Source organism: Balearica regulorum, chromosome 3, assembly GCF_011004875.1.
Source record: "Balearica regulorum gibbericeps isolate bBalReg1 chromosome 3, bBalReg1.pri, whole genome shotgun sequence".
In the NCBI taxonomy this organism is placed as follows: domain Eukaryota; kingdom Metazoa; phylum Chordata; class Aves; order Gruiformes; family Gruidae; genus Balearica; species Balearica regulorum.
Window position 1 is genome coordinate 91,307,415 of NC_046186.1, and position 23,857 is coordinate 91,331,271.

Genomic DNA, 23,857 nt, shown 5'->3' on the forward strand with positions numbered 1-23,857 from the left:
TATGTTCCTGTTGCTTCTGTCCACAAGCTTCTGCTTGTAGAAGCAACTCCTATTTTCTTAATTGGGATTATCTGTCAGAAGTGAATATACTCAGCTAGCCTTGCTTGACTCTACTCCCAGGCTTTCCTGTTTTTCCCCATACACAAATCCATGTTCCACAGGAAACCGACAGACATCTACATGACATTCCTTATTAATCTTTGCATTGTTCTTGCTGCTAAACAGTCAAAATATTTAATGTTTGAAGCCACTTAGTGGCTGGAAGAGTCACTGTAAAAATGAATAGCTTTATAGCACTTTCAGTTCTTCTGGAAAAAATAAGCATTTGAGTAATTCACCTTTAAAACTGCTGTACAGCTCGAAACGACAGTTTTGGGCTATAATCTGTGTTGCCCCAGAGTAAATAGGGAGTAATTCTATAGAAGACAGTGGATAAAGACAATTGGTATTGAGAGGAGAATCACCTAATTTACATTGTGCTTTTTATTGCCATTTTTAATACCAGCCTAGCTTTAACAGACTAGTCTAGGTAGGTCTAGCAAATGAAAAGTAGGTTGGAAAAAAGGAAGTGAATGGAATTCCAACAGTAACAAATACATAAATACAAGACTGGGAAAAAATGTGTACAACTGTGAAAAGCTATATATGAGCTGGCATGTATTTTCCATGAAACCTCCCTGAAAACATTTGGCCTTATTTGAAAGTGTGGTAGATTCTCTTTGTCAGTTGTCACTAGGTCTGTAGTAGTTGCAGCCTTATATTTAGCAACGGACACAACTGTTCCTATTTGGTGGGAAGTCTCTGCAGAAGCTGTGCGTACAGCTTTGAAAAATGAAGTCACAAGCAGTGCAGATATGAAGACTCCCTACCATGCAGGGCAGAGCCACCAAACTGAATGGTGAGAGGAGAGCAGTCACAAAGTCCATCCATAAGCATAACTGCTTAGTTTTGTAATCAGATGATGTGATTGAATTAGATGTATGGTGGGAATCGCTTAGGTAAAGCAAATTATACTGGAAAATACAGGCCATGTTCTTCATCTGTTTTGCTTGGAGCTGAGAGGAATGTGGTACCAAAGGAAAGAAAGGGGAGCTGCAGATTCTTCCAGACTCTGTGTACCACAGGACTTACTCTGACAATGGAAAGGAAAAGTCACGGTCCACTAATTTTCCCTTTCCCGTTCTGGCTATGAGCACACCATAGCCTCTTCCACACCTGTTTTTTGGGTTCTTTTTCCTGTGGATATCTGTGCTCCTGGGGCCCTCTGTTTAAAGAGAAGTTTGCTTGAACAGAAAAGTGTATAGACTTTGTTCCATCGTGCTCCTCTGCATGGCCTCATAAGAATTATGGTAACGCAGCCTTTAATGTTTTCTCCCCAGATGCTGATGAATGCCAACTATTTGGACAAGAAATCTGTAAAAATGGCTTCTGTTTGAATACGCAGCCAGGTTATGAGTGCTACTGCAAACAAGGCACATATTATGACCCTGTTAAGCTCCAGTGCTTTGGTAAGTTTATTTAAAGTCGTCTTGTCACTATAATGGTATGCAGATGGGCAAAACAAGCAGACTCATATGGCAGGATTCCCATCAGAACTGCAGTATTCCCAGCAAGAGGAGGAACGTTGGGCCTCCAAACTCCTATAGAAGCTTTTTAAGAGGCATCGGGTCACTTCCCTTCCCTTCTGCTTGGCCAGGCAGCAATTCTGGTTGACACGGCAATGGCATGTAGAGCAGGGTTTGCTTTATTTGCTTCCTTTTTTAGCAAATTGCTCCCAGGAGTTTGCATCTCCAAAACAGCCCCTTGTGCTCCCTTGAGTGCATAGTCTAGAGCTGCCACCAGCCTTTGTGCAGGCAACACAAAGTAATGGGAGGTGGCTCCCTCCTTACATGCACACTGCCGCTTCACTCTGCCAAGCTGCAGTTTAGCCTTCTGTTCTTTGTACATGGGGTGAGCAGTGAAAACCTGTATGTTGAAGCTCACCTTTCATTTGGTAAGCGTGCTGGTTTATAATATAATAAATCAAATTAACACAGATTGATTATTTTTTTTCAAGGACAGATATTTTCCACAAGGAGTTAATATGCAATGTGTAATTACAGTTCAGGTCATTGATAAGCCCATTTTAGTCTGCACAACCTTGTACTCCGTTGGTTCTGGTATTCAAATGAAAATTGCTCATAACCATGACCCTGGCTTTTGCTTTGTAAGTAGAAAACCATGTATAATGTGCAGAATAGCATAATGAAAGGAAGTAATTTTTGCAACCGCAATGAGAGAGCCTTTCACCTTGGGATTCTATGATTGTTCTTTACAAAGGGTGGGGTTTTTGCTGATTCGATGTAATTTATTTGAAGTAAAATGGCCTGCTCTTCCCTTTAAGCTAAATTTCTGCTTTTCTTCTCCAAGACAAACTAAGGAATAGAACTACTGTGGCTAGGTAAAGTGATCCTTTCTCCTGACCAGCTCACGAAGAATCTCGGAGAGCATGCCCACCTCTAATGCCTGCTGGTACTGCCCTAAAGGGATAGGTTCGTGGGAAGCAGCTGCAGCTGTACTGGATGCAGGGTATGGCTGGCACTCCAACCCCTCCCAGCAAGCTTCCTCATCCAGATGCTCCCTAGTACTTGAGGATTAGAGGTCAGCATCCTGCTGATCTGTCTGTCCTTCTCCATGGGTGCAGGCAGGATTTTGCTGCCAGTAATTGGTATTTGAGGTAATTACCAGAAGGCACGCAGGGAAATCTGCTCCTAATATAGGAAAATATAAACGTGGATTAACACAATGCGACTACTTTGTGCTGGCTCTCCTTGATACATTTCCTTCCATTTTAAAGACACGGATGAATGTCAGGACCCAAACAGCTGTATTGATGGCCAGTGCATTAACACAGAAGGATCTTACAACTGTTTCTGTACACACCCAATGGTTCTGGACGCAACAGAAAAGCGATGCATCAGACCAGCAGATTCAAGTGGTATGATCCATTATACATATTACTGAAGTGAGTACACCTCTACGAGGTGGTGCTGACGTGGCTGCAGACCCCAGTAAGCTTAGACGGGGTCATGCTTGGATGAGCCTGCTCGTTTGGAGGATTTTGGAAGGCAGTGCTTGGACCATCGTCTGTTGATCCAGAAGGCATCATGATGTAGGAATCCACAGGGCTCCACTTTGCCAACGCAGGCAGGAGATTGGTGGAAGTATTAACAGGATTAGGCTTGGGCTGGGGAGTCTTCAGCCCCCTGATTCACCAGCTCTGCGTCTGCCTTGTCCAGCCTTGTAGGTAATGAGGCACAGCCTGCTTGCTGTCTCCCTCAGACCGGGGTTTGGCTGTGGGCTAACTCTGGAGATTCGGTTCGGAGTGAGCGACTGCTTCTAACGAAGCAAGAAATAAAAAGAGGAGTAATAGGATATAGGAGAAAGTAGCTGAAATTGTATCTCTGCTTTCAATTGATTAATATTGAGGGCACATTGAGCTCATATTTTCAAGCTGCGGGCTGCAGCATCACTGTTAAAGTAAGGTTTTTGCATGTTCTTTTCATTTCAGTAGACATTGATTTCAGAAAAAAATCTAAGATATTATGAGAGTCTTAGAAACATCTCAGAAATCCAGAGCATTATGCAGTCTGCACAGCTTTGTCTATGCCACACACATCTTTGAAAGAAATGTTACAATGGGTTTGATTAATATTGGCACTGTGGCCATAAATCCAGACTTCTGATCCCGGCAACTTGCAATGAATTTTCCTAAGATGCTTCTGTGAAAGGAAATGGGAATACAGACTGAATGCGTGCTTTAGTCACTCCAAATTATAAGACCGATACTTTTGAGGAGTACTGTGGTCATCCTCTTGCCTGAAACTGTGACAGAACCACAGCACTTTTATTGCTCAATCTTCAGTTAAACAAACCAAGAGCAGAACTGCCCTGTGGGTTCATCTAGGATGTGAAGAAAATGCAAGGGCCCAAAGGGTCTTCCGTCATGCGACATTGGGGCTGACACAGCAATGATCTTCCCACCCAGCGCAAAGTGCTCCAGCCTTGTATCACTACTGGCAATGTCCTCCCTAACGCAGAGGAGGAGGGGGCAGGCTGGTTCCTTTACTGCCAGCAGAATTTGGGAGCAGAGACCCACTGCTGCTCTTCGCTGCGTGTTCTGGCAAGTTCTTAGTAGAATAGATATCTAAATGCTGATCACCTTTGCACTTTCAGAACTCGCCATTTTACTCTTGAGCTAAGTTTCAATTCTGTACTCACTCCATGCACCAGTGCAGCATGTAAAAATGCAGTAGATAGATATGCACAGACCAAACAGAACCTTGGTTTGTGACACCACTTATTTTTCTCTCTCTGTTGGAACAAAATCAAAACCTTGCAGGTATCTTTACAAAACAATTGTGTTGAGGTTCTTACATTCCAAGTGGAAGATTAAGTTTACAGTTCCTCTCCCTCTGATGAGCAGTGATCAGAGATTGCTAGGACTAGGAATTGTTCCTACTGAGATCTTTGTCAGAACTAGTATGCCTCTGATGAAAATACATGTTTTTATTAATGTTCATAAGAATGTGACAGTAGTTCACAGCAGTATTCTGTCTCTAACAATAGCTGTAAGGGGACGATTAGGAACCATAAGAGCAGATAAACAATACTTCTCCTCACCCTCCCCAGCACTCTCCCAGCCTCCAGCTATTTTCAGCTCAGGGGATTTCCTGAGCCTGATGTAGTTTGTCTCTTTTGTTAATGGGACTCTTCTCTGAGTATTTGTTCAGTCTGCCATTGAGCCCATGTAAAATTGTTATTTGGCTCTGCCCTAGCTGTTAAAGTTTTTCAGATGCCATTGATGGCAATATAAGAAAAGCAAAATAACAATGTTTCAAGATTTATTCCGTGGATGGAGTTCCTTAAATATTCACCTCTGTCCTAATGCTGTTTTTTGTCAAGCTCTGTTAACTTCCATGCAAGCGGAGCTGAGGCACTGTTAAGCGTTCGGCAATGACTACTGATTTAGGAAGTTTTTCTTCTTGGTTGTCCAACCTAACGTGCTTTTAAATTGGCCTAATAGTGCCCAACCAGAACCTTTTAAGATTTTTCCAAAGCTGAACATTCAAGGGATGAGCCACCTCAGGCCCTTAAAAATGGTTGTAACTTCTAGGCTTAAATTTGTATTCAGCAAAGTCTGTAAAGCTAGGTTATTTTTCTAATCTAAGTTTAGAAAATTCTTCATTATCCTAGTATCTTTTTTTAAAGAACCATGCTGCAATGATGATCTAATACTGTCTTCTCTATCAGAACAAACTGAAGAAACTGAGGTCTACCAGGATCTTTGCTGGCAGCATCTAAGTGATGATTTTGTTTGTAGTCGACCTCTGGTTGGAAAGCAGACTACATATACTGAGTGCTGTTGCCTATACGGTGAAGCCTGGGGCATGCAGTGTGCACTGTGTCCTATGAAAGAGTCAGGTAAGGAAATGTACATGTCAATTTGCGGAATGAAATCTGAAATACTTAATCAGTTTAATCCCTTGTATTAATACTTGGGCTACTAACATAAGAAAGAACAAAAACCCTAACTCTTCAAGAACTAATGGAAACTTTTCACATTAATTAAGGGGCAATCATTACAGTCTAGTGTTTGAAAATGTAGCTGCTTTTATTTTTTGGCACTTACAGGACCCGTTTCCTTCAGGTGAAACTGTCAGTGATTGGCCATTTAGAACCTTGGTGGAAACAGGAGGGCATTTAAGGGTAGCAGAGTTCCTTAACATGACTGAAAAATACCATCCATGAAAATGCAGATGCAGTTCATGTGCACACGCGTGCACGATACTCAGTGGGTTACGTAACTGTTTGGGATTTTTGTTGCTGGTAATTATGCGTTCAGATGCAATTTTCAGTGTGATGTTCTGCCAGACTGGCTGCAATTATATGTGTTTGATAAGAATCTGGTAAACTGTGATTTAGAATCACTAAACCTATCAAAGAATTAGTTGTTATTGTATGGCTATATGCTCAGAGACTATGAAATGTACAGACGAGCAATTTAAGCTAGATAAGGGAAATGGATACCAATAAGGACTGAAGAATTTCCAGGGAATATAACATAATGTTAAAGAAAGCTGACTAACAGTCATATTTTTAAAAGACTATATTTTGTTTACGTGTTTAGAAATTAGACATTGTTCCAAGGTATTACAGATAGAAGCTTCTTCTATGTGGTGACTACAAAAGCTAGGTGGCTATAGAGAGAAATGTTGTCATTGACACACAGACTTATTTCTGGGGACTAGGTATTGGAGAAGAGACCACTGGAAGCAGCATAGATATATGTCATGCTGTGCCTGAGAGATGTCAGCCCTGGTATATACAGTCTGGTACCATACTAACTTCTTTCTTTTATACACTATTCCAAGGCCTAGTCTGGATGTAGTTTGCTTACTACAAATGTGTCTTTCAGTAATATGGTTTTCCATGTAGGAATACCGTGCTACACTAGAAAGCATTTTATTCTGATCATACCTAGATTTTTCCTCTAACCATGATGTTGTGGCTGAAGCAGTACATGTTTTACTTGTAGCAAGAGCCCTGGAGTTAAAACTACATAGAGAAGCTCAGTGAAGCATTAATGTGGTTGTTTGCGTCTGCTTGGGTTTTATGGTTTTATAATTTACTTGCAAGGTCCTTGAACCTGTTCTTATATATCTTTACTTGTTTGAGTTTGCTTTGGAAGTGCAGCAACTGAAAAAAAGCGCCTGATTTTGATGATGTTGGCTGGAGTAACTGCTGGCTGATGCTTACCCCAGAAAGAGACTGAAGAAGAAAAATAGGGCATGACAGCAGCTTGATTTATAAGATATGGAAATCTCTGAAATGTCTTTGTCAGAACAAATCTTACAGGAGGACATTCCCAGGCATTGAATTACTATACCTGCTAGAATAACAATTGCAATGGAATGAAATGTAATCGTAACAAAAATACAGGGCGATAGCTAACAGCAAGAATTGTTGCTATGACCTGGAGCTCCTCAGGTGGAAAGACAGAGCAGAATAAAGGAGTTTTTCTTTGCACAAAGTTCATCACATGGTGACAGTGACCCATCTGTGTCATGCAAGCATGCAATCGTGAGATGGAAGGAAAGCTGTTCCTGGTAGACAGAGTTCAGGTAGGCACTAGACTCGCTTCTAAAGATTTCTAGCTAGTTACATTTAAAGCAGGAGAAATCTGAAAAGGAACAGAGAAAGACTACCAAGATGGTCAGGGAATGGAGAACCTGTCCTACAAGGGAAGATGAAAAAAGCCAAAGCTAGGTGCAGAATAAAGGCTGCAAATGGTAAGACTCTCCGCTACAGCACGATCATGGAGGATTCCCACAAGCTTTTAAATTAAACAACAGTGTTGATGTGAGGAAAAAATTGGAACAAGTTCAGTCTAAACATATTTAGGCTTGAAATTAGATGGATTTTGATCATTAGGACCACAGGATTCTGGACCAGCGATTGCTGGTGACAACAGTGGGGTGCAGAGTCCAACTACTTCTTATGAAGAAACTTGAGAAATTCATTTAAAAAATGACACGAAGGTTCCTGATGGATAACATGCTAAATGTCACTTGGATGACCCTCAGTTAAAGCTGAAGAGCATTATTTTGGATCATAAAATCTTTCTTCCTCCAGACATAAAATAATTTTTATGTGAAGTTTAATATGCATTGAAAAGTATCTGCTTTAACTGAAACTATGGTGCATACTTTGCTCCCAAACATTTTAAATCATCCTTATAGACTGGAACATGGATGGTTAAAAAAAAAGAAAAGCATATTAAATCTTTATTATGTCAGAACAGACATACAAGCTTAAACTTCTCAGTGGAGGTGGTATGTGCTCATGTCTCCTCACACACATGTGCACGGACACACAGAGAAACCTGGAAGCCTTTCTCTGTTTTCAGGAACATTTACCAAGAAAAATTTAAAGCTGACTGAACTGAATAAATGATTCATTTGACATGTCTTCAGTTTGTAGCACTTAAAGTGATATCATTGGCTCGAGAGAGTGCTTTCACACCTCTGGGCCAGTAGGTCACAGGTTCAAGTCCTGGCTGGGGAACCTGGAATTTCTCCATTTTTAAATACTTGTGTATTGTGTTGGCCAGATTTACTACTGAAGGTTTTTGCTTATTTCCCAAGTTAGGGGCATTCTGAAGATTTGTAACACATGTTAAAGAAGACCTGGGGATGTGAAAAGCGTTATCACCAGAAGACTTTCACCATGAAATGGGCTGAATCATAGAATGGATCATTCACTGATCTGTGGTTTCCTTTTACCTTGTTTATATTCCCCTTGTATTTGAGGATCTAGATGCTGCACTCAGAAAGAAGGAAACACAGGCCTACCACCATAAGTGATACATTTACAAGTCCCTTCTAAAACAAATTCATGTTTTAATAAAAATAACCTCTAACTTTTATGTCCCAGCTTTTGTTGAAAGCATTTCCATTTTTCATGACATTTAAATGTCCTGTTTAAGTAGCATCCAGCATAAAACCAGCGAGTAGACAGAGAACTTCTCTAAGAATTGATCCATATAAATGAAAAAGAAATCCAGCCTTTCATCAGCATGAAAACAGCAACTTATGTAGTTGCTAAGATTTCTAAAAGCTACTAAAGGGTGCTTGATCAAGCAAACCCCACTGAAAATGACACTAAACGTTCAGAGCCTGAGACAAAAATGAGTAGCTCCTGTTGAAATATCGCAACTGAACAGCAACATCTTAAAAACAGTAAGACTGATATTTTGCATGACAACATCGAGGAACAAACTCAAAATACTAGGTCAAAGTCCTGATAGTGCAGGACTATCTATATTCTATCAATCTATATATTCTATCTATATTCTATCCTGATAGAATAGTACAAACATGAACTGTAGTGATGTGATTGAGTATATCTTATTTGTACAAACAATTTTTTGGGGCAGGCTGTCTTCTCATTAAACAAAGGAAGCAAAGACAGATTGTTTTCAATTACACTGGTTCTAACATTATGATCTTATGATATCATCATATTACAGATAAAGGCTTTCACAGATTGCATCCAATACCAAAATGTTAACTACTGAAATGTATTCTCTCTGGGCTAATTTTGGTGTTAGGCTGTACTTGCCCAAAGAACTTTTAGTAGTTATCCTTAAGAAACCTCTGTGTTACTTGAGGTTTGTCATTTGCAATCTGTAATAACTGACCAATTGAGGGAAATTAGAAAACTGGATACTTTTGGTTTAGATGACAAAAGCAAGACATCTTTTCTTCATTGCACCCACCCTAAAAAAAAAAGCCCTGCTGGATGACCTGCCTTCAGAAGTTCTTCTTCCTTGGTCAATTTACTCTCACTGCTCTAAGACCCAACCGTCTCCATCCGGAGTCCATGCTCAAATAACTGGCAGCTGGACAGGCACCAATGGGTTTAGCAGCTGGGTCAAAGCATCCATGCCAGAAAATAGAGCAACTGGCCAAGACTGAACAGATCTGGGTTCTAAAATAAGGCCATATACACCTCATGTTAACCTGAACATGTAGCACCTGAATTATAAATCTGCTGAGCCGCCAGAAGCTCCTGTGAGACACTTATGGGACTGGAGTGGATTTTAGACAAGGTGTATTGGTACAGGAAATTTCAAGGGAGGAGACAGAAGTAACAGCTAGAAAATGTTGAGCAGGATTGTGTGCCGGGGTCAATGTTTAATTTAGAGATACTGCCTATTGCTGTGTCTGTAAAACGATCTTTGGAAACCTGTCTTGGAGTTTGTTATTGCAGTGCTTAACAGATGTTTTAGTAACTATTTCTTGAGGATGGGAGTACATTACTACATCTACAACTAAGAACTTGTTAGTGCTCTGACTACTAAGATAATGTCATGAACACATTCTTAGGCAACTTTAAAGAACACTAGCATTCAGTTTATCAACCTGCTTACTGGAGTAACCTTATAAATACCTTTTAGTCTTTTACTGTAAGTTTTAAATTCTAGTAGTTTGTGGGGGTTTATGGAACTACTTTATGTTTAGAAGATCTGCAGAAAGGACAATGGTAGAACTCCAGTCAGTAGATGTTACAGATGTTCTGTGGGACTAGGAGTCACATAAAGAACTGCTGAAGACTCATGTTGTACTCGAAGTTTCTCTTTATGTCCCCTTCAGCATTTGCGAAGCCCAGACTAGGAGAACACTGAGGGTAGTAGGTAACATGAGTCATCTGGGGTGTTGTATAAGGTAGGATTTCTCTTGGCTAATTTCAAATGTTTTATACAGAAACCCGCTTCTGTGCTGGTCCTACCAGTTTCCCCTTCCATCAGGAAAGATAAATAGGCACCATGAGGGTTAGATTCCTCTGACCTGTTCTAGACACCTACTTTAGGATGAGATGGTGTCCCAGAAGTGGTTATGTCTTTCCACAGACTAAAAAGGGACACTGGGTGATTAACTCAGGTGCAGACCCTTGGAGATGCCTCCATGTAGCTGATGAATTCTACCACTTCTGGCAGAACAGATTGTTTGGATTGTGTTGTTGTTGCAAAGAAATCTGTGTATCCTTTGTAAACATTCTGAGTTAGTTCTGGGCTGAGCTTCCACATTAAGAGAACATGGTGTTCCCTTCAAGTTCTGGCTAATGTCATTCATGAAGATCGGGAAGTACAGTGAAAACTGATGTGTGTAAAGGATGAATTTCCATCAGCAGAGAGGGACTGGTTTCATTTCTGGACACCATTGTTCATCTTTCCATTTAGGACAGCATTGTGCCTCCTTCCTTTCTGGTAAGGACTCTGAAAATATGGATTATGTTTTGGGTTCAAAATATTACAGTGATTGGAACTTGAATATTCAAAGTCTTCTGCTCAGTTGTGTAAATTTTTGGCTGCTTTCATTTCTGTTGATGAAGAATTTCAGTGCTTTTTCTGAAATATGAGAGAGACATACAGAATAGCCTTGGAAGGGTCTTCCTCATGGAACCTCACATTCCAAGTGTACATGCGAGTCAGCAAGCCATTTGCAAAGTTGTGGCAGAAACAACCTGACTCTGACTACAACTTTAACCAATCTACCTTGAGCAGTAGGAGAGAGAGAAGATTGTTTTAGGAAATTTGAGCAGTATTAGTTGAGGAACAAAAGGTGACTACCAAGAGGTTTTGAAGTAAACAGGTTGGTAATCACTTCAATTTTAACAAGAGCTTTATGTCCACTATGAGCTTTTCCTCAGTGATTTCATTTAGAGTATTTCCATGTGAGGATATGAATATCCTTCTTAATTCATGAAAAAAATCCTTTAAGACTGGCACCCTTCCCTTTTGCTTCAGCACCAAGAGTTGCAGAATATATGTGAATGGTGTCCACCACAAACCTCAGCATCTGTTCATGGAAGATGTCAATGAAATTACCTAATTGTCACATAGTTCAGTCTAAAGGTAGAGCAGACGTATCTTCAGCTTTGGTTCACAGATGATGCAATCTCCTGAGAGAGCATAAACTTAACCAATTCAGACTGATGTCCAGAACCTCTGGTTGGGAAGAGAGACGTATTGCATGCAATAAATGCTTTCTTGGCTTTCTGCTTCTCTCCAGTGATTTCTTCCATGGTGAAACTGTTGCAGTCTTAGTTAATTTGAAGGAACTGCCTTGGTATTGATACCTTTGTGTGTGTGATGGTCACAGTTCTGAGGAGCTGGAACAGAAATAAAGCTTGCTTTATGGGCAGGAGCTACAATTGTCTGCGGTGCAATTGTTTCACGGTTATGTCAGCAAAAGCTTTTTTTACATAGTATTTTGCTTTAAATACATGAAATATGGAGTGGTTTTTCTGACTAGAGAATTTAGGATTTTTAGACCTCCACGTACAAATTAATAAGGTCCACACAGGCTTGCACAGTTACAACAACTGTGGATGCAAATTAGATGCACATTTGCACAGCTGCACTTGTGCTATCAAGCACCTAAAAGCCAGTCAGTCCATCCAATTCATGTTGCCTTGTCTCTGTCAGCCTAGCTTTCATCACCAATTACAGCTAACATCTATGCCAGTATGCATGTGCATCTAGCTGTAATCCCCTAACAAGCTTGTTTTATATGCACACATCTGACTTAAAAAATGTCCTTTACATTTTTGGAAGTATACATCAGCTTCCTTCTATAATAGCTGTCCTAAGTTATATATACAACAAGCTGTCTCAATGCTTCATTTGCAAGTTATGAGAAAAATGTAGAAACACATGGAGTGATATAGACTAAATTATATAAAAACCACAAGTCTTATTTTCCTCTTGAACTGCAGTTGCATTGTCCCTGATCACAGCCAGGAGATGAGCAAGCAGAGAAAATAAATCCATATAGAAAAAGGGTTTACTGTTGATTGGGAATTACAGAAAATTAATTTTTTTTTTTTTTACTTTACATGAAAGATTGTTTTGAAAGTGAGCATTAATTTCTGTGACAACTGAAATGTTTTTGTCATTCGGGGCGGTTACACATTTTCCCTTGCTTTCTGCGGGGGGGCTGGAACTAGATGATCTTTGAGGTCCCTTCCAACCCAAACCATTCTATGATTCTATGATTGACCTATGGTCAATCCTATGGTCGTCTCCCTAAGGCAATATCATGCTGTTCTCTCATTTGTATACTTGCTTCAACTTTCTGTGCACCAGTCATGCTTTTACCCACAAATCTTATGGCACTCTGTTCATTTAGTTCCCTTCCCTGGAAAACTGTGACCAGCATACAGCACAGTGACCCAAGATATACTATTTTTAATTTGAACTGTAGGAACATAGCATAGCAAGGGGAAAAGTTTAAAACAACAGGAACTGTACATACACATCTGTCTTGCAGTAACTTGTTCTATCCTCCAGATGGGAACTGTGATGGGTTCATTTTTCTCAGGCATTCAAGTCTCCAGTTTACCTTATTTCAAAATGCTGGTTCTCGTGATCTTTCCAGAATGTGGCCCTCCGAATACCTTTCAGTCTCTGTACTCTCCTCTCTGCCCACTCTTTTCTTCCCTGGAAAAAAAAAAAAAAAAAAGACAAGCTCGGCAAGGTGGCATAGATAACTTGCCATTGTTATGGATTCTGAATTTCAGCTGTTGGTTTCTTAGGTGGGTTGCTGTTGCTCTCCTTGGCTTTATCTCGTGAGCACCTAGTAACTGAATCAACACATTACAAAAGACAAGAGAGAAAGTCCACACTGCTTGGACAACTAAATAGAACATACAGTATTAAGAGAGTATTATAGGTAATTCCAGATCATCACAATATGTATCAAAACAATGCTATAAATGATATATAAAGAGGATAGGTGTATACATTCTAAAGGGACTTAAGGCTATTTAAACACCCTGTCAGCTTTTGTATTAAAGCTCTGTATACAAATAATGTATAAACTATTGAAAGATTAAGTGTATTAACAAATGGTTAATTAACCATAATAGACTTCAAGAGGTTAATAGATTATTACAGTTGTATGTATAGCCTTGTAGAAGGCCTTGATATAGTTACAACTCCTTGTAACAAATAGCAAGTTTACAGTATGCCCTAAAACAGCTCTTTGTCATTTTGTAGCCACTAATTTACTTATAATGAGACCTAAAAATGCAGACATCCGGAACTTAACTGGCGAAAGACCAGTGTGGCAGGAAACAAGTTTCTATTGTCAACATTTCTTTATTCTTCTTTAGATAATAAACAACTTTTCATTGGCAAACATGCAATATAAAATAGTCTTGCACAATCTTCAAACTACCCAGCTCTCACTTACATGAGAGCTCCAGCTTTATGGATTTTCAAATGTTCTGACTGCTTCCTTCAGAAGAAAAACATTGTTTCTACTACTGGTATCACTAAGTGCAAATAACACTGAGTAATCCCAAAAGCCCATGTCCAGGTTCTGTCCAATCCTCTCCATCAGATCACATTCATGTGGAAGGAGTAGTGATCCCTCACACCTGCTCGCCTTGTCCCCTTGCTCTTCACTTACTGGTTTTGTGTGGTGGTTTCTTCCACACAGGCCAGATGAATTAGTATTTTGTGGTAGAGCACCGATTTCCTTTGCCAAGAACATCTGCGTGCATCTGTGGCAGAGTGCTTTTACACTTCTGCACAGCTTTTCTCTTGTGTATGTATTGAAGCCCTTGAGCATAATGAGTAGCTCAACACAAACCAATTAAAGAATCAATCTGAGATGATAACCTGGCGGTCCCCATACATGGATGTTATCTGGGGTTAGATGTGGGGAAGGAAGAATAGGGTGTTTCTGGTCCTCTGACACCTCTTAAAACTATGCTCATTATCATAGTATGTCATCCAGAAGCTGTGCATTAAGGGATATGTTGTTTATTTTCTCATGCTAGCTTTGTTTCACGTGTTAAGGGATGTCTCTGTTGGGCAGTATGCTTTTTCATCTGGAGAAGAGAGGCTTGTTTGATGATAATTATTACTGTGTATAAATATATTCTGGAGGATACACAATGGAGGAAATCACCTTGCACTTGAAGCAGAAGGTGGTGAGATTTACCATGATTTCTAAGTTCTCTGGGGAGTTCATTCTGCAGACTAGCACTGGCACCCATGACAGTTCTGGATGTGCACAGACAAGTGTTGCCTGTACTGTACAGTCTCATGCTCTCAAAGAGCCAAGTTGTTGACCACAGAATTCAAACAGACTGTTTGAACGCTTTGTTGTTTTCACTACAAAATAAAACTGTTCCAGGTGGAGGAGACACTACCTGTGAAAATGAAATGACAATGCTGGGCAGCAAGTGGGGCCGCGCTCTGCACTGTCTAGAGGCAGTCTGGATTTATCCGACTATTTGCTGTCTGGGACAGTTCTACACAGCATGAGGTTTCTGGCTCTGTAACCATCTGCAATTCTTGGACTTTGTATGTGCTTAGGGCTTTTTTTCTTCCTCTCTCTCTTTTGGTGGTTTTCTTTCCCATCCTTACTCTGCTTGATTCTCAGAACACCAGGCAATCTTCACAGAAACAGATGCTAAATAGTCTGTAGCAACAGTAAAGAAGCACCTGGATTGCTGTATTTTATTTTCAAACAAATCGTCTTGTATATATTTTAGTAAATGGTAATAGGAACAATAAATCAAATAAAAAAATCAAGCTCTGCATCAGCATTTCAGACATGGACTCTGACACCTAAAATGAAGAGCTGCTTTGGTCTGCTCCAACTTGTGTAGTCTAGCTATTGGAGAGAGGCAGAAAATCAGAGTATAACTATTTCTCCTGTACATTTCCCCTTGTCCTTTGAGGTTCACAGCCAAGGAGTCTTTGAACAGCACTCATACTTAAGCCTGTGGTTTGAAGATGTAGTTTGCAGATGAGAGTGGGCTATTTTAGAAGGATTTTTCATTCTGTGATTTCTGCAAGTTGGCCAACAGTGCCAGAAATATGGCCCCACCTGCTCCAGTTTGCTTCTTTTGAGGTGGCTTCTGCTAGCAACCACGATGGTCTGGGATAGCCTTTGTTCCACTAGAACGAGGAGTGTGACCATAGCTCTGGAGAGGGGTGCACTGGCAGTGGGATACACAGCATCCCTCTGCTCTTGCTTCTCGTGCAGGCCAGAAGAACCTGACCCATAACTTTTTGTACAGTTATTGACTCAAATCTGTCCCTGGTGTTATCCCTGTTATGACTTAATAGTCTGTATTTGGCTCATTAACATTTTAATGACATTCTTCTTGAAGAGAGAATGCTTTGTGGAAATTGCAGATTTATGGTGTTTCTAGGAAGATAAGTTTATTTCCAGCTAATATGAACCACAGCTCACTGGGACTAATGTAATGCAGCCTGTGTTACAAGTGTGATTACTTTTATATCCTATTTTCTTCCCCCCCTCAGAGGATTATGCCCAGCTGTGCAACATTCCTGTTCCAGGATCTCGACGGCCATATGGACAAGATGCTTTGGTTGACTTCGAGGAGCACTACACTCCAGAAACTAATCCATACTTTGTTGAAGACCGTAAGCAAGTTTCTCTGTTATGTAAAATACTTGAAATGAGGGTTGTAACTTGGAATATTTCCCTGTAGCTGGCTTCGTTCTTCTATTTGCTTCTGAGTAATGTGGCCTATTTATGTTTTAGTTATTCCTATGACACTAGCTTTCAGTCAGGTGTTCTGGTTCAAGAGCCAGTGTTGTGTAAGAGTCCAGTTGGGCTCAGAGTACAATATTAATTTTTAATATAGTAAAATAGATTGTGCCAAGTGTACTAAATTCGTATTTACCAACAGATTTACAGCTAAAGGTCAAAAGGATTGCCAGCTTTCCTTCTCACAAATTAATTTTCCTTTGGAGCATGGGACAAATTTCTTCCGAGTGCATTTAGTTTGAAAGAAAAAAAAATCCCTTCACGCCAGCTTTCCATGATTTTCCAGCAGAATTTATATGGGGAAAATGGACAGCATGCAAGTCGTTCTCGCTCAACAGGGAAAACGTACAGCACAGCGTGATCAGAGAGTATGCATGGATATAGCCTTCAGGCTGGATGGAATGGCCTGCCAAACAGGGTGTGAGGGATTGTGTACAGCATCTCAGTTGTACTTCAGGAATATCAGTGTTCTTTACGGGTGTGCCCCAGCTCACTCTTAAGACTTGTGGGAGAGGAATGCTTACAGATGCCATCATCTTCCTCAAAGTCACTCACCCTGTATAGGTCCAGCATATTTCATCACAGCTTTAGAGAAGAAAAGTGGAGGTATCAGAAGGAACAGGTAACTCACCATGCTTTATAAACATGGCCTACAAGTTGCCACTACGCTCTTTCCCAAAGTGCTTCTCCTGCACAAGGAGTTATTTTTAAAGTCATGGTACTAAGTCAAAACAGGGCAGGTGGATTACAGCACACTGTCAGAAGGGTGATATGCATTTCTTGTGCACATTGCGCTTTATACGTTTATACAGAACTACACAAATCAGGTTAATGAGTTCATTTCAGCATCTAAATGACCTTCTAGCCCTACACAGAATTGTAAAATACTTTATGTCTTTATATCCAGATGTTTTTAATTAAACAGTACTGAGTGTCACACATCATAGGGATGATAACTACCAAACACAATGAAAAGCCCAGAAAGATGACTGGGTAACCAAGTGATAGATAAAATACTGAGTGGGAAGGAAGCACTTTACAAGTTATAAGCAGCGGTGAATAGATAAAATTGTGGACAGTTTGGAATCCACAGCTGAGTACACTGTCTTAGGGACAGAGGCTTAAGAGCTTATTCATGTCTTTTGCTCCCATCCTATCACTGACTTGAATACAGCGGCTAGCAAAGGCATAAGAAACGCCAAAGCACACAGCTGTATGACTGTCCTGATCAGAGGTGTATTCCCTCAGATACAGTCACCACGTGTTTAGGGCATTAAAGATTTTAAGGTCACAATCCTGCTGCAGTCTGTATGAGGAATACAACACCACCTCCAGCCCTTGTCAGGGCCAGGTACTTCAGCGTAGTATTTGTCATCTGTGTGTAATCAACTTCTACAGAACCAAATACGCATATTAGAATTACAACCCAGGTCCCATCCAGCTGTTTTGAAGTAGAATATTTTATGAAGTAGAACTTGCTGTGAGTGACAAATATTTTTGGTTTAGCTAGTTAAAATTACAACATACTGTATTTATGAGAGAGGGAGAGAAAAAGTATGTATATGTGTATGTACATATGTCTGTGTACATGCATACATATGTACATATATACTATATGTCGAATAAATGATGCCTTTTATTTATTTTAAAAATATCTGTGTATTTGGGGGGGGGGAGCACCTTTCCCTTTCTTGGCACTGTTTGTTTTCTAAATTAGCAAAGATCTTTAAAGTAAAGAACTCTGATGAGCCCTCTGCAAACACTATTAAGAGGACTTGAGAACACAAAGAAAATTGGTCAAGTTTCTTACTACCTTGTTACCATACATCATGACAGTCTGCTCAATATCCTCAGTAGTGTTGCACTGAGAGGCGATTTACAAGGTTCCTGGAAAAGAGTGTAATGTTTCCCACTTAATGTACACTTGTATGCATCCTATGCATTGTGTATGTTCTTGAGATGTGCCATATGTCAGCAAGTACTTATGTCACATTACATGTTCACTGTCTCCAGAATTTACTCAGTGTGTGACTGGCCAGCATGACACTTACTAAGAATCCCACCGTGCTAGAGAAAATCCAGGATAGAAACAGTTTGTAGTCAAAGAGCAGGGGGGAGTGGAAATGGCAGTACAGAAGTTAAATCAACAGAGGAAAGGCAAAGCAGGAAAGACAAAGCAGGACGAGAAAAGATGGCCTCAAGAACCAAGACAGGATGGAATAAATATTAAAAGGAGAATAAGCACAAGGAAAGGGAGAAATTCATATTCCTGAGTAGCTTTGCATATTGACATATCACAACTGTTGCAACGATATAAATCAGTAAACACATTTTAGATAAAACAATGGTTGGTATGTGAAGTCACTATATAATATATATAATATATATTAATTATATATTATGAGGCAGATGGGGAGATGTACCCTACACTATTGCACTTCAGCTCCAATTTCCCCTCCATTTCTCTGCCATATATTCATTTTGCTGGTAAACCTACAACTCTCAAATGTTCTCAACTTTTTCCTCAGAAGTCTTTTTGATGTGATGGACTGCCATCTGCAGTCCTGTTACATCACTGCTCCACGAATAGAAAGCTAGTGAAAAAAGTTGTGCAGTACAAACAGGAGCAATTCAGTCCTAGAGAGAATCTCTGAAGGTGTAAAAATGTTAAATAATTTTTTAAGTATAAATCTTTCCTCATACCTGAAAGCATAACTGTCAAAAAAGCCCTAAGACAGGGAGCACAAAAGGCATTGTACAAACCACTGAATACAAAGACAACTCTTTAGCTTTGACTGCTCACCACTGAGAATTATGACAAGGAGCAATTGGTAGATTATAGGTATTTGTACTGGCACCAGTCGCTGGAGTACCAACCAAAGGGTTGTTAACCAAAACCACAACAGGAAAGCAGTCTCTGATTTCTTCCTACTTTCCTTAAGGCAGTTGAGATTTTTTTTTTTAAATATGTTTTTTTCTAGATAAGTAAGAATGCATTGCTTTCCCTGTACACACACCTTACTTTTCTAGAATACTATTTTAAGGAACTTTTACCTCAAACTGCACTACCACTTCTTACCTTTGTTTCCAAAGGTTGATACACATACCAATTCAAGTAAAAGGTGTTATTTAAAAAACACTGGTTTATCCTTTAAAAAAATATACTGTCCAATTATGCAGTTTCCTTTACAAAAAAATCGCTGATTTTTAACACAAAAACTTAAAGAGTTCTCAAAGATATTCAGTTTTCATCTTTAAACATATCACAGCACTTTTCTAGTGCATTTAAAACTCCAGATGGTGCAGATCTGCTAAAGCTGATCTATTTTCTGCAAAGTCAAGTCACATTCCAGTAAACTTCTGCAAGAATTTCAGACTCTCACTATACGTTTGTGGATACTGATTCAACAGCTCTGTAACTTAGCAGTTTGCAATTCTTTCTCCACCCAGGTTTTCTGAACAGCTTTGAGGAGTTACAAGCAGAGGAATGTGGTATTCTGAATGGATGTGAAAATGGCCGGTGTGTAAGAGTCCAGGAAGGCTACACCTGTGACTGCTTTGATGGTTATCACCTGGACATGGCCAAAATGACTTGTGTTGGTAAGGATAGCATATTACTTCATTTTCTTCTGTTAGTCTGTCAGTTTACTCAGTCACTTGACCTGAGGAGGGGCTAGAACAAAGGGGTTAGAGATGATCACCTGAATTGTATTAAAGATGTCAACTTTGATTTACTGCAAAGGCCAGTAAATATTGTTACAGAAATAACCATGTTGGTGTTCCTCAGTTCATCTTGGTCATTACAGCTGTGTTCAGTTAAGAGCCTAGAAATGAGCAGACACTCATTTGTGTAATGAAGCTTAAACTTATACCAATAGTTTAACACTGATATATGGAACAAAGGTTTTTCAAAGGCTTTACTGAGCTGAGAGAATGGAACTGGATCCAGAGTATAACAGTAATTTTATGACCAGATTTTTAGCATGGTTATATCACCTAAATATGCAGTTAAGCACTTGGTGGGGTTTCCCCCTGATTCTCACTGATTTCAACAGTCAACAGACCCAACTATTCCTCTCACTCAAACTAGTGAATCTGCACAACTAACCAGGACATTGGTTAATGTCTAACCACAGACAATGACTGTGTCTTCAATTAAAACAACAAAACATGGGAATGGCAAGTGTCAGTGAGAAGATGCAGCAAAACAGCACCCCTCAGTATAGAAGCCTAGTGGAGACCATGCATGGGTATTTCAGTTTAAGGTCTGTGCTAACATTGCTTAGCACTGTTTCAAAACCCACAGCTGTGGTCTCCCAGCTGTATTGTGATAAGCTGCCTGCAATGCCTTGTAGCCAGCAACTAAGCCACACACTGCCACTCACTCACTCCCCTGGTGGGATGGGGGAGAGGAAAGGTTGAAGTGTGAAAACTCGTGGGTTGAGATAAAGATGGTTTAATAAGTAAAGCAAAAGCAGCACACGTAAGCAAAGCAAAACAAGGAATTCATTCACTGCTTCCCATCGGCAGGCAGGTGTTCAGCCATGTCCAAGAAAGCAGGGCTCCATCCCATGTAATGGTGACTTGGGAAGACAAAGCCTTCTGAACGTTTCCTCCTTCCTCCCTCTAGTTTATATGCTGAGCATGAGGCCATATGGTATGGGATATCCCTTTGGTCAGTTGGGGTCAGCTGTCCCAGCTGTGTCCCCTCCCAACTCCTTGTGCACCCCCAGCCATCCCGCTGGTGGGGTGGGGTGAGAGGCAGCAAAGCCCTTGGCTCTGTGAGCGCTGCTCAGCAGTAACAAAAACATCCCTGTGTTATCAGCACTGTTTCCAGCACAAATCCAAAGCACGGCCCCATACCAGCTACTGTGAAGAAAATTAATTCTGTCTCAGCCAAAACCAGCACAGCAAGAAAAGATGTAGCTCCTGTGTATCTCAGGCCAATGCTGCACAACATTGAGTGCAGCTAGTTTGCTGTTCACAGCTATTTAGTTGACAACACCAACAGCTCCTGAAGTACTTGATTTTTTAAAAGTACACATATTATGCTAAGAATAAGCTTCTTTCTTATAAGCCACTTTTCAGTCAGCAGATAAAAACCTGTAAGTTGTTATTAAATTTTTGTTTTGCAGCTTAGGCTGAATTTGGACTTGGCAATCTAACAGTTTAAGGCCATTTAATACACTATTGATTTCCTGTGATAACTTCCGCCTCTTCTCATCTGTTACAGCTTTTGTCCCGGCCTTAATTCTACCTGATCTGAACTGAAAATAAAGTTCTCAGTGTATTCAAACAGCATGTTCTCCTCCTGACAATGCTGGAAATAAATGAATTTTACCTACACACCAGACTTAAGTACATGTCTTTTGATGTCCCCTTTTTGCAGATGTGAATGAGTGCAACGAGCTGAACAACAGGATGTCTCTCTGCAAGAATGCCAAATGCATTAACACAGAAGGTTCGTACAAGTGTTTGTGTCTCCCAGGGTACGTACCTTCAGACAAGCCAAACTACTGCACACCACTGAACTCAGAACTAGACAGTGAACTGGAGTAGAGGAAAATCTCCATATCCTAAGCCCATATACTCTGCACTGTATAAAGAAAAGGAAGAAAAGTATTTAACTTGAGAAGGCAACGGAGTAGCAAAAGTAAGGGGAGAAAAGCATTAAAATGTGTCAAAGATGAGACATGATGGGCTGATTGTATATCAGCTTCATGGAAGTGACAGACCAAATGGACACATTACTCTGTATGAAAGAAACAATCAAGTATATAGTGTGTTCATAAGAAAAAAAAAAATCTTTGAAAATAAGCAAAAACAGTGCTGTTATTTTAAACAGAAGAGCTTTGGTTTTCTGGTTTGTTGTTTTTTTACTATTGCTTAATTTGGCATTTAAATAGTGATGGAAATATTTTATATTACTATGTCATTTTTTGATTGTTCAGTTCCTTGCCTACTGTTTCTTTTCAGACCTTTTTTCTGATCAGTACAAATTCTATGATACAGATATTCTTAGGCCATTTTATAAGAACTGTTACACAGGGTAATGCTCCTCCTCCTCTGGAACATTGGTCAGTGACTTTTTTTTAATTTGCTAGTTGTCTGCCCTGTGGAGCAGGCACCACTTGTTTTCAAATGTTTATATACCTTGGCGAAAAGTCCTTATATTCATTTTGTATTCTGTATGGTTGTTACTGCACTTAAAGTCTTTAGAACCTTTCTTGCCAAGTTCAAAGCTGCTAGTGGACAACATTGGATTCCTTTTGTACATGAAAACAAAAGATTTTAGCTCACGTCTGTATTGTAATGTATAAATTGAACACAAGAGAGATCTTGTATGATTACCCTAACATATTAAAGCTGTATATTAAAACTCAATAAAATCACCTTTTTTTTTTAGAAAAAAGCTATTTATTAATTGTACTTTTTTTTCCTTTTATTGTGTTTATGTTACAAGAATCAGCCCCTCAGGTGTTTACAGTACTTAGAATTAATTTACATGACAATAGTTATAGGGAGTTGTCTGGCTGGTTTTTCCTTCTCATGCTGTTTTACTAAGACCAGAATCTGAATTAGTTGGTGCCTCAAGTTAGGCTTCCAGAGGGAAGATTTCAAACACAGACCTACAGAAACTGTTTGACTTGGAAGCTGATTCCCATGGAATTTTTCTTCTTTCCTGCGTTAGGCGTGTTTCCCACTAAATCTGCAAATAAGGCTCTTCAGTATGATGGCCTGGTTTTCAGAAAATACTGAAAGACAAGGGGGAGAATTTCCTTTTCTTGATGAACTGTACCTTCCCATCAGCCCTATTTTTCAGTGGAAGGAGAGAAAGAGATTAGGAGACTGACAGATGTTTCACTTTGACCTTCTCCAGAGTGAAACAGTTTGTTTTGGAAATCCCAAAACAGGTCCTTTTGATACATTCCAAATGAAACATTTTTGCTGTGTCTTTTAGACCTGCCCTGCATTAAAAGGAAAAGGATAATATGAGACTTTAAAAAGTGGGTCAAATTGGGTCCAATTGTCCAAAAATTAGATTTTTATTTCTCATTTCACCAAAAGAAGAAATACTTGTTTTGGTTCTGAACCAAATTTCTTTTCCAATATTTAGGTCAGCCACTGAACCAAAAATATAATAAGTTATATTCCTTTCAGTACTGCACACTCAGTATATCTTGTTAAAGTCCATATGCCTGTGAACGTGCACAAGCATCTGTCCTTCCCGGGGCCCCTCCTCGCTACCTGCTGGAATTTGACACTGACTAGTGATGATATTGTATGTTTAAGATCTGATGGTATTTTAAAATGCAAGAAAAAATCCTGAATAAAACTGTGAGGGATCTTTAAGGAAGAGACTCTTTGAAAAGTGTCCAACTCCCTTGACTTTTCTAGAAATTAAGCAGGAGAGGGGTGGAGGACCAGTCACACTTCTCAGGCAAAAGATGTAGACTACAAACACTACAGCTGGTCTATAATTTTTTAAAAAATAATAATAATAATTCTTGCTTACTTGCTGTCATTAAGAAGGAAAGAGGGAAGGTCTGGTCTTACTAGGGAATTCCGTAACTAAAGAACTCTTAGTTGTCCTGCTTAATGTTAATCCTACAATCTTAATAAAAATCAAAGTCACAGTTACAGCCTTTCACTGGATTCAAGATGAGCTCTGGTCTGCTTTCATCTATCATGAAAATTCATAGACAAGACAGTGTTCC

The 23,857-nt window shown here is 39.8% G+C and overlaps 1 protein-coding gene across 8 annotated transcripts in view; it reads left to right on the forward strand.

The window, feature by feature from the left end:
* LTBP1 (latent transforming growth factor beta binding protein 1) overlaps nt 1–22,551 on the forward strand; it is a 204,593-nt gene extending 182,042 nt beyond the window's left edge. For 6 of the 8 annotated variants that reach the window (XM_075748916.1, XM_075748917.1, XM_075748919.1 and 3 more), the window contains 6 exons: nt 1,380–1,508; nt 2,837–2,977; nt 5,293–5,463; nt 15,890–16,012; nt 19,590–19,739; nt 21,529–22,551. In XM_075748916.1, the coding sequence (XP_075605031.1) occupies nt 1,380–1,508; nt 2,837–2,977; nt 5,293–5,463; nt 15,890–16,012; nt 19,590–19,739; nt 21,529–21,698 (884 nt within the window). In that variant the 3' untranslated portion in view covers nt 21,699–22,551. The remainder of the gene's footprint in view (nt 1–1,379; nt 1,509–2,836; nt 2,978–5,292; nt 5,464–15,889; nt 16,013–19,589; nt 19,740–21,528) is intronic. The other 2 variants (XM_075748918.1, XM_075748924.1) reach the window with 1 other exon arrangement.
* The last annotated feature ends 1,306 nt before the right edge of the window (nt 22,552–23,857 follow it).